The 12045-nt window shown below is 41.6% G+C and overlaps 1 protein-coding gene across 1 annotated transcript in view; it reads right to left on the bottom strand.

Annotated features, from left to right (window-relative positions):
- Positions 1–3575: 3575 nt before the first annotated feature.
- The window catches only part of Gpr176 (G protein-coupled receptor 176), a 121129-nt gene continuing 112659 nt past the window's right edge, over positions 3576–12045 (bottom strand). Inside the window, exons 2-3 of the mRNA XM_027926246.2 lie at positions 8206–8458; positions 3576–5024 (exon numbers count right to left, since the gene is read on the bottom strand). Coding sequence (XP_027782047.1) covers positions 3908–5024; positions 8206–8458 — 1370 coding nt within the window. The 3' untranslated portion in view covers positions 3576–3907. The remainder of the gene's footprint in view (positions 5025–8205; positions 8459–12045) is intronic.

A 12045-nucleotide genomic window follows, 5' to 3' on the forward strand; every position in this document is an offset into this window, starting at 1 on the left:
TTGCTTGAATATGGCCAGTAGTGGGACCGTTGTGTGTTGTCCTTCTGACAAACCACTTAGGTGTCCAGAGTATGGTGACCCCTGAATAAGTGTGATCTTAAGAGAGCACTTTACCAGTTGCCTTCTGGGCCTAAGGAGGAACATGTGTATTTTGTTTACCTTCCCAGTTTCGTAAGAATTTCAAGTATCAGTATTTAAATTTGAGGTGTTTCACATAAAACCTGGAGAGATCTGACTGCTCTCAAAGGGAAATATGGTAACAATGGGCCACCATCCTCCCTTGGCTGCCTTCGAGAAAGGCAAAGAGAGAAGCAAGCTGGTACACCCAGGTAGGAGAAAGTTTGAAGAGCAGCTTTAATAGAGAGGGGAGGGAGCTAGATTGGACTAGGAATGAAGAGTGGAATTGAGGGTGTTAGCTGCAGGACAGGCTGGTCTGCAGGGCATGCCAAACAAGGTTAGCTGCAGGATGACCTGGCTTCTCAAACCCTCTGTCTGGTTCTTTATCACCTGTTTGCTTCAAGCCCAAACGCCCAAGCCCCTGCTCAAGGCTGAACACTCAACCCCCCACTCAAGGTTGAACACTTAACCCCCCTTGTGCCAACAAGGCAGCTTGCAGACCCAAGACCCCATTAGATTTGGGCTATAAAAACTCCCTGTGCCTGTTCCTTCCCCATATCATAAAGTTCATTCAGACTCAGGTGGGTAAAATTTCTAGTCAAGTTTTTAACCAGCTTCTCCTCAGGAATTACCAACTCCTGGCTACTGATGATACCTCCAGTCGAGACCTATGCCGAATGGACTGAAAACATCATGGATCTGTGGTGGCAAGGAACCTTCATTGATACCAGTCTTCTCTGCCCTCCTGTGGGGGCTCCTTACTTCCCTCCTCTCTTTCTCCCATGCTGCCCCATCACAGCAGGAAGCAGCCACAATGAGTCGACGCCCACTCTCATTTAATAACAAAGAGGGGGGAATGTTGGGAGTCGCCCTGGCTCCAAAGACTAACTTCCTCATCCCCCAAGAAGAGCCATCCAATGGTGAGCCCTGCTGCTCACATGATCCTGCCGTCCAATGGTGAGCCCTGCTGCTCACATGATCCTTACCCACCAATCAGAAAACACCCCCAGCCAACTGTCAAACCGTTCAACCATTAAACTGTCATAACTGTCAAACCACCCCCGGCTCTATAAATATGCAGAGCTGTTCCTCAATAAACAGGCATTTTCTCCGACAGCGAGCCTTGTTTGTTCTTTCAATAAGGCCAGGATTTGAACATGAGAAATCTGACCTTGGAGGTCAAGGCCCCCACCACCATGCTAGTGACAATCTCTTTTGCAGGATACAGATGTCAGTCCAGTCTTCCCTTGTGCAACTCCACCTAAAGATTAGAACAATCCAGGATTGGGGTTGTGGCTCAGCGGTAGAAAGTTCACCTACCATGTGCAAGGCACTGGGTTCAATCTTCAGCACCACATAAATAAAGGTATTGTGTCCAACTACAACTAAAAATAAAATAAAATAAATATTTTTTTAAAAAAAAGATTAGGGCAGCCCATCTGCCGACTCAATTTAAAATTCACCTTTATGACATTTATTCAAATGTTGCATTTTCTTCTTTGGGAATTCATTCTCTTCCAGTTGCAAAAACACAGAAAAATGCTGCTGCATCGTGGCATTTGCATTTGTGGGGAAAAACTGAATAACTTTAATTTGAGACCATGAAGGAAAAGAGAGGTTCAGATGGTATAATACTCAAGAGGGAAAAGAAGGGAGAAAAGCATAGCTCATACAACTTTTTGTTGTGATGGTTCAGAAATGGATGTTTAATTTTTAAAATATTATTCTTCAAAAAGTATAGAAATACACCTGGCAATAACCTGTAGAAGTCAACCATCTGCTTCAAATATACATAAGAAATACACCCAACCAAAAACTCTGCTTCATCAGAATTTATTTAGCAACACATCTATATTATCAGGACAACACCCAAATGGATACATTTGACAGATTCTTGTAAAGTGGATAGAATTTTCCGACAGATTGTTTTTTCCCCTTGATAAAAGCTGTAACAGTTATGAGGCTTTGAAAGATAAGTTTAAAGGGCCACAACATGGACTACCAGGGCCAGGAACTATGGAGGCATGCACACAGGGTCCAGGAGTCAGGAAAGCCTCAAAAGAGGTGCCAGTCCCCTGTTTCTGCTGTGAGCAAACAAGGCTGCAAGGTGAGAAGCACAGAGAAGAAGGTGCTTCCTCTGCAGGGAAGATCCTTGGCTTCCCATTCAGGAATCACAAGACATAACACTCAAGAGAAAAAAGAAAAGGAAATTCCCTACACATCCTCTGAGCTTCCTTCAGGGAACAAGGGCTCACTGTGCTTAAAGGAGTGGGTGTGTTAGGACCACTGCCTTTGGGATGTGGAAGTTTGCCAGGGAGGACACCCACCCACTTCCCTTCAAGCTTTCTCAAGGCACCAGATTGGAGCCCCCAAGTAACTACCATTAACAGGAACAAAACACTCTAGAGAGAAGAGTAGGCTGGCACTTGATTTGTCCTCATTAAAAGTGAAGCATTAGGTCTGAATTCAGCCTGAAGAGATGAGAGCCACCAGGAGACTAATGAGCTGAGAACGCTGCCCTCCTTCTTCCACCCACTCTGGCACCTACTAAAACTTCACTGGGAAGGAGGAAATAAAGAGCTTGCCTGGTCTAGGTGTTGCTTTGGCATTTTACAATGATTACTTCTCCCTGTTCCGTTCATGGCTCTGTCTGTGAGAACCACAGTTGTACAACACATTGAAAATGAGACTGGCATGCCGATCCATTCTCTCAGAAGAGAGTCATTTTTGTCACTCTTGCCAGTCTTTTGGGCAGAATCAGCTTTCCTAATCAAGTATTTTTAGTTGATGTTTCCAAAGAACCCAGATCATGCTAACTTTGCATTTCTCAGCCACCTTTTAATGCCAAAAGTTTCCATAACATGTTTTTTTCCAATATGCTTTACTCATACTGATTGTGAAACAGCATCTTTCATATGAGATCATGTGGAAGAGAAAAGACTACAGTGCCATGGGCACCTCTGAGCAATCTTTCTTCTCCACCTCTAAGTTTCTCTCTCATTTGTTAATAAAATACAGTTTAATAAAAAAAAAGAAAGAAAGAAACCTTAATTAAGAGCCTGCAGTGTTTTCCAGCTAACACTGGCCATGACAGAATGATGCAGGTCCATTTTTCAAAGGCTCTGATGATGTCAAAAGAATGTCAGTATAATCAAAAACAAAAATTCCCCTTGTCCCCTGAACTAAGGCCATATTTGTCAAACAGAGGTGGAATTGTCATCCCTTACTTATACTCCAATTAGAGGGATGAAGGATATCGGGAGGAATAGTGAGACACATAATTTGAACTTTCAGGGAAACAATGCCAGATGCCATGACCCTATCTTCTCAATAGAAAAGGTTTTTCTATTTGTTTTATTTAAGTTACCCAAATATGCATCTTCTTTGTAATCTCTCCACTCCAAAATTATCTTGGGCTTCCCTTAGTGTTTCTGCTCCCTCTGAACTTGTGGAATTCCTCTATGTGTGTTCTCTTCTGAGCCCAGGAAAATGAGAACTCCCCACATGGAGCACTCACCCAAGACTTGTTCCAATCTGCCTAACTTTCATCCCATAGAGAGGAATGTAGACTTTACTGAGCACATGGATCACTGAGACAAATATGTCTACTCCTTCAATAAATAGACATTTTGATTTTATATAGATTTCCCTTTCATTCAAAAGCATTTGGCCTATACAGAAGGAATCACCCTACAGTGGGTTGCAATGAGATCTCAGAACTCATGGTCACAGTGAAGGAAGGGCAGGAATGTAGAAGTTCTCTGTTACTTCCAGGGATTTACAATCCTTGCTAGGAATCCACCTTTGGAAAAATGCTCACTTTGTTGTTTCTGCTCATCTTCCGTTCTACCCTGCTTGCCTTGGGCATCTTTGTCTGGATCAGCTCTTCTGGGGTATTGCCCAAGGGGGGAAGCAGCCTCTTCTTGCTGTTTCGGGTCTCTGACAGCCACTGGGGAGGCAACTCAAAAGGCCCAAAGCCAAACTGCAGCGAATACTTGTCAGGGAATGTCTCAGGCTCCACAGGGGCTGCTGGTGCCACCTGGGATACAGAATCTACTGCGCCTGGGGGTGGCGTGGGGCGTGCAAACTGTGGTCCCTGTTGTCCCTCCAGGCAGGTGCCTTCTTTGGCCTGGAAGTCAACCGAGCCGAGGTACTTGGCTTCACTCTCTTCCTCATCCTCTGTGGGCTTAAAGATCTGCTGCTGCCCAATGTGGAACATCTCTAGGAGCTGGCTGCCTGAGCGCACACTGGGTTCCAGGCTGGTATCAGTCACCCCACTCCCAGTACTTACCACATTCCGGCGGCTGTACTTGTGGTGCAGCTGCACCAGGGTCCCTATCAAGCACTTGCGGACTGATTTGTTCACAGTTAGGAAAAGCACAGGGTTTGCCAGCAGAGAGACCTTGGGCAACCAAATGGCAGTGAGCAGCAAGAAGACAGAAGTGTCAGGGATGTTGAGCACAGTCTGGTAAACAACCAGGGTGGCGTAGGGCACACTGCACAGGATGAAGACCATCACCATGGAGAGCAGGGTGGCATGTAGCTCAGCCTCCCGCTGGGAGGCATAGGGGATGGAGACAGTGTTCTGCGGGGTCCGAAGCGCTGCTATGATGACCTTCTTCTTTTGGCTGGCACTCAGGGCCCGTCGGATCAGGATCAGGAAGAGAAACACCACAGCCACAGGCACAATGACCGTAGTGATGTTATAGATTAGAACATACACGATGTGGCCCAAGGAGTTGCTCCAGACTTCTGTGCATGTGGACATGGCATAGATATCAGCCACATTGGTCACTGCAAACACAGGGACACTGGCCACAATTGCATGGGCCCAGATGTACATCACCAGTTCCCGGGACTTGGCATCAGATATTTTTCTCTCCAGTGGATAGAGGACAGAGTAGTACCTGCACAATACACAATCAAAATTAATTTCACAGAAGATACTCTGCCAATTAAGGAAAAATAAATTACCAAAAGTAGGCAAGACGGGGGAAAGGGTCAGGTTCTTCTCTTTGGCTTAAGCCAGGGAACCACTAGAGGAATCCAGAAAGCTAGACCTTAAGTTTTGAGAACTCTATCATACACTAAGAAGTATCATAGCATTAGTACACCAAAATAAATAAATGAGCTGTAAATACATCTATTTTCCACTTTAAGGGTAAAAGGTAACTTATTACATTTTTACATGGATGAGAGACTCTTCAGGGAAATTTTTGAAGCCACTAGCAAGAAGAAATTTGTCTACACACATATTCAAAGCCGACCATGCAGTGGATATCATTAGCATTCAAAGCAGTTCAGGGCAGAAGAACTTGGGTGAAGTCTGGATTCCAACAAGTCCCAGCTAACAAAAATTATGCCTCCTCAATTGCCATTGTTCTCATGATAACTCTATGAGAAAATGATAGTATTAAAATGCTGGCACAATTAACTTTTTGCTAAAACCAGATGAGACTTTTTTCCTTCTAAGCTTTAGCTTGATGATTCTATAACCTCTCAAACAAATGCACTTTGTTTTATTATCACCAGTGATTTGGGAAAACTGAGTAATTCATTCTAGAGCCACACATATTATAAAGGTGCTGCCACCTTCCATCAGAGATATGGTGAGTGTCTTCATCTAAACTCAGCCCATGTCTCTTCTGTCAGCTAATATTGGAGTTGACCTCCCAACACAGTGACGTTCACTCACTCATGGGGCCAGATAAGCATGCATGACAAGTACCATCTCTGTACCTGTCCTGTGGCAATTCCTGGGTTACAAACATGGAAGATGCACAGAATGTCTCTAAATTCCATGGTAAGAAAGACATGTACATGAAAAATTATAAACAAGGAAGTGATGGCTTTACTGGAGGCAGGTACAGGACAGGGACACCTAGAGCTACCTGGGAAAATATCAAAGAGAAAGCAGCATTGTGATGGAGTCTGGCAGGGGGACAGCAGGGAGGAACATTCCAGACTGAGATGTGATGAGAGCACAACAGTGACCATGGATGATCAGGAAAGGATGGAACATGGTGAAATGTGTTCTAGATTTCTTTCTGGTAAGGAAAGAAAGAGAAAGACATGCATAAATGAGGCATACTCTCAAAAATTTTTTCCTTAATACAGATCAATATTTCCAATCACAAGTCTATAAACATGTGATGACTCCAACCCCACACATGAATGCATGCCCAGAAGTCTACTAGCTCTGCTTACATTTCCTCACTCATATGAACAAACCCAGGCCCCCATCAATTGCTTATTCCATTATGTATTACAACACAAGCACATAGTCCTCTTATAAATACATCTCTAGAAGATGATGCAGGAAGTGTGGGTGGCCTTTCAATTAATTTGCTAACTTGGTGCCATGAAACCAATAGCTGCAAAAGAAATGAAAGGATGTCTTCCCTTCTCCCTCATGCACACCATGCTGGTTCCTGAAAATGACTTCTGTGTAATAAAACAGGAATTTACCCAGCTTATTTTTCTACTAAAAGAACTTGTTTATCTTTTTGTGTTAATGGAGGTAAAAATGCAAAGTTCTTCTGATGTAAAGATAATAAGGATTTCTTTTTGTTTTTATATTTCTATATCTAAGATCAGGGCCCAGAATAAGGCTCAGAAATTACTGCACTGTTTCCAGGTATAGTAAAAAACTATTCAGTATAAGATGTCCCCACTCTTGTTGAAAACTATGATTAAAAATTTTCAGGATTCATATCAGCATTATTCACAACAGCCAAAAAGTGGAAACAAACCAATGTCCATCAACTGAGAAATAGAAAAACAAAATGTGGTTTACCTTACAATGAAATGTTATTTAGCCATAAAAATGAATATTCATGCTATAATATTGGTAAAACCTTGAAAACATGCCAAGTGAAAGAAACTAGATGTGAAATAACACATACTATATGATTCCACTTAAATGAAATATTCAAACAAAGGCAAATATAGAGAGACAGACAGAAAGTAGATTGTGGTTGCCTAGGTCTGGGGTGGGAATGGGAAGTGACTTCAATGGGCACAAAAGAGAGTCACAGAGCAGAATACTTTGTGCAAAAATTTGATGACCACAAAGTGCCCATTGGGAGGGTGCTGACTACACAACTCTATAAATACACTAAAATTCATTTACTTGTACCTTTAAAATGGCTACATTTTCTAATATGTAAATTATATCCCAAAACCACTTTAAAACAAAAACTTCCAGGAAAGAAGACTTGTGATACAAAGCTGAAAACTTAATATTCCACCAGGTCAGTGTCACACACCTACCAGCCTAACTACTGGGAAGACTGAAACAGGAGGACTGCTTGAACCTAGGAAATAGATGCCAGACTGGGCAACACAGCAAGACCTCATCTCAAAAGGAAAAAGATTTCACCAGACCAGACAGTACAAGGAGCAGTGGAAAAAAACATCTCTCACAGACACAAGCAGTTCAACACCAAATGCATTAGAGCAGCCACTAGAGTGTGAACTTGAGCCAAGGACTCTGGCTTCCAAATTATAAAAGGCAATAACTAAGAATAAGATTCATTTCCAAATGAATATCCTTTTAAAAATGATCACATGGAAAAACCACCACCATGACAATATGAAGCCTTGGATCTAAATTGTCCAGAGGAATTCTAGTGTTATCTGATGAGGTCCAAATAGGCCATTTGTTAAGTAACTACTGAATCATTCTCTTGTTCTTCCAGAAATGTTTTCATCCTGCATCAAAGATCCATAATTGCAATGTTACCAATCAGATGAGCAATCTACTTTTAATTGCAATGCAATACCAATTCCAACCAAGATGATGTGACACCATGATCCAGTAGCTCTGCTCTAGCATCCTCACCATATAACCCCATGCCATGTCTTTTTGTAAGGATCTTATTTTCCACGGCTGCTGCAAATCAATCCATCCTTTGTGAGGCTGTGTTTTAGACATTCATTCCACCCCCCCCCCTTTTTTTTTTTTTTTACCAAAAGCAGACTAAAAAGCAGCATATGGAACATTGACTATTCATCATTTGGTTCATGATGCTCAGTTTTCAATATACTTTTTAAATAAAAGCTGAGCCCCTAGCAACCTGAACTTACCTGTCCAAAGCAATGGCAGGGAAGCTGAGGATAGTCACAGAGCAGAACACTTTGTGCAAAAACTTGACGACCTTGCAGAAGAGCATGGTGTAGATCCACCAGCAACAGTGAGGACTGGTGCTGAGGACGATGTCAAAGGGCACGCAGACCAGGCTGGCACAGATCCCCGAGCAGGCCAGGTTTTTAATGAACCTGTTGGTGACAGATTTGAACACTGTTGTGCGGCAAGTTGACCATAACACCATGAAGTTTCCTGGCCAGATATGCAAAAATAAAAATAAAAAAACAAATTAAGAATTTAAATAAAAATTAAAAATTAAAAATCAAGAAAAGGAAAGAAAGAAAATTTAGGTTAAAAAGAATTTTTAAAACACCTTTCAGATTTGACTTCAAAGGATTTCATTTAAACACTCACATATTGTCAATTTATGTAAAATTAGATTGCACACACATCATAAAGTGTAGGTGACATTTTGGTGGTAAGTTTTGTTATTTAATTTTAGGCAAAATGGAATTATGATGATGATGAGTTAGTATCACTGGCATATAAACAATTAGCTGGGTATTACTTAATCTCAGGTAGTCTACTGTTATCAAGTTTGCTAATGACTTCCAAGTTGCCAACTGCAATACAAGTACACTGTAGGTCACACATGTAATTTAAATTTTTCTCATAGATACCTTTTTGTTTGTTTGTTTTATAGTTGTAGGGGGACACAATATCTCCATTTCGCTTTTTTTCAATTTTTAAAATTTTTTTTCAGATGTTGTTAGACCTTTATTTATTTATACATGGTGCTGAGAATCGAACCCAGTGCCTCACACATGCCAGGCAAGTGTGCTACCACTGAGCCACAGCCCCAGCCCTCCATTTCACTTTTATGTGGTGCTGAGGTTCAAACCCAGCACCTCTCGTGTGCTAGGCGAGTACTCTACCACTGAGCCACAACTCCAGCCCATCATAGATACCTTTTTATAAGTAAAAAGAAGCAAGTGAAATTTTAATAATAAATTTAATTTAACCCAATAAATCCCAAATATTATCATTCCACATGTAATCATTATTTTAAAATACTAATGAACTATTTTCCATTCTTGTTTTTGTACCATTTTCAAAACCCTGTGTACATTTTATTTTACACCAACAACACATCTCAATTTGAACTAGTTACATGTGCTGAATGGCCACATGCAGCTAGTGACTACCATACTAAATAGTGATACTCCAGACTTTTCAGCTGTAGTGACACAGTCAGCCCTCTCTCTTTGAGCATTCTCCTCTATGGTTTCCAGAGAACTACTATCTCCTTGCTTTCCTCCTACCTTCTCACCTCTGCCAGCCCCTAACCTATCCAGGTCTTCTTTTCTCAGTCCATCCTCTATTCTTTCTACAGCCCCTTCCTAGGTTACACTCTATTCCTGTGGTTTTTCCATTAAAATGCTGATGACTTCCAAATTCATGTCCCTAAGAAGGCCTCTCCCAACTCTAGACGGCTATTTCCAACTAAGTTTCCGATCCCATAATCCCCTTCAGTCTATTACATCTTTCCATGGTCCTCAAGGGCCTACATGATCTGGTGTCTGCCTCCCTCATCTCACACCATCTTCTGGCTTGCTGGGCACCAGCTCTTCTGTCCTTTTTCTGCTCTCAAAACACATCAAGCCTTTTCCTATCTCAGTGTCTTTACCCAAGTTTTTTATACTGCCTAGCGTGAACCTCATATGTCTGGATCCTTTTAATCCAGGTAGTAATTTAAATGCTGCCACCTACAAAAGGCTTTCTCTCACCCTCTTTTTATTTTTATTTTAAATACTGCTCCTCCTTTCATTATCTTCTAATATGGTACCCTATTTTATCCTTTGCAGTTCTTATAATTATTGGTTATTTGTTTTCTCTCCATTTCATGAGAACAAAAACCATGTCAATCTTGTTCACTGTTATAAGTCCACACCTGGCTCAGTATCTGGCACAGAGCAGGCATCTGATAAATATTTGTTGAATAAATGAATTTGTAAAAATAAGTGGACAAACAGTAACCAAAAGTCCCTGCAGGAGGACAACCCCTTTTGTAATTTGTGTGTCCATCAGTAGGTAGTCTCCACATGTCCCTCTATATCAGAATGACTAAACCAGTATCAGAATAGGTATGGGAATGGACACCCAAGTTGTGAAAGTGTCCCAGCATAATGACCCAGAGCAAAAGTTTCACAAATGCCACTTCTGGACGCCGTACAGCTCACCCTGAATCTCCAAGGGCCCCAGTCTTCAGATATGTAGTGCAGCCTACTCTACTTTTGCCTGGGGAGAGAGCAGGACCATCAGGTCAATCAGTCACGCCCGAAGGATACCGCTACCTCCTGTGCCCAAGTTCACAGAATGGCTTCTAATGAACTGAGCTGACAGCCACAGCGTGCTTTGAAGGAGAGTGATGGTTCCGGGCAGCGACAGCAGAGTTCAGGCCTACAGACAAGGTCACGGCAAGGAGCTGCCTCATTGCCTCAGATGTAGACAGACCTTACTGTCAACAGTTTCTCTTCAAACGCAATATCCTACAGCTTCCCATTATCCCACAAGCAAAGTAGGAAAGTAGGAAAGCAAAGTAGGAAAACCAGCCACTGAATGTAGGTATGTAGGCCAGTTGCCTCTAGGAAAATCTCTACTGAACTCTATATTAGTATGGTGACTTGTGAGATGAACTCAGCCGTTTGTATACACACACACACACACACACACACACACACACACACATTTATTCATTTGTTTTTACTAGTACCACCAGACAACAAATGATTTATTTGAAACTCGATTGATTAAGGATTTTATTTTTTGCCTGTCATTCCTCCACAAAAGCACAGATTAGAGTCTGACTGAAGCATCTTTTCTCACTTCAGTTTTACAGACAAGACTTAAAGTCTGGTAGCTACTTATTAATAAAATAGACAACTTGAAGAAATTGTCCGTGGAGGGAGCATGCGTGCCGGGTTCTTCAGCTTCCACAATTGGGGGTGTCTCCAGTCCACTGTTCAAGTAAGCTATTTTCTTGTTAAAGTCAAAACACTTAGGATTTTTTCTCTCGTAACTGTTAATATTTGTTAATAACTATTAATATGTTAACTTTCAACCTAACCTACCCAACACATGGTAGGATATGTTGAATATAAAATCTCAAATAACAGAACAAGCAGGAAAATTCATTGCAAAGGGCAGGCTGTGGGCCTCAGGTCTCTTATCTTTTGAAACCTACCTTAAATTAATTTCCATCATTATCCTCATATTCCACATTCCCATCCATATCTTTCCTTCCTTATTAAGTCAGGCATGCTTTTTTATTGCTTTTTTTCTAAATCATACTTTAAGTTTATTTGTTATAATAATAATTTGAGGTCAAAATATTCCAGCTGTGGGATAGGGTGCCTGATATACCATCATAGGAATCATACAGACAATAAAATGAACATTTTATAAACACATCCACACTTGTGAATGAGGAAATTTGTTTTCTCACCTTTTTTTTTTTTTAAGAAAGGCAGACAGACACATGCAGCACCACATTTGGATGTGTCTGGAGTCTTGGAGGTATGACTACCATATGTTCTCCTGAAAATGGACCTTGAAGGCTTGTTTAGAGGTTCCAGCAGGGGAGCACAACTACTCATATGCCCTTGACTAAAGAATGGTCCTCCTTCATGGGGGAAGACAGTCCTCCTCTCCTGAGCACTCATGGAATGAGAGAGGAAGGGGATACCCTCCTAGCCACCAGAAAGATTAAATCAACTCTGAAGATCAGAGCAGTGATAGAGGTCAAAGTCAGATTGCCCTCACACTCAGAAAACCTGTTT

This window comes from Marmota flaviventris, chromosome 2 (assembly GCF_047511675.1).
Source record: "Marmota flaviventris isolate mMarFla1 chromosome 2, mMarFla1.hap1, whole genome shotgun sequence".
Taxonomy (NCBI): Eukaryota; Metazoa; Chordata; class Mammalia; order Rodentia; family Sciuridae; genus Marmota; species Marmota flaviventris.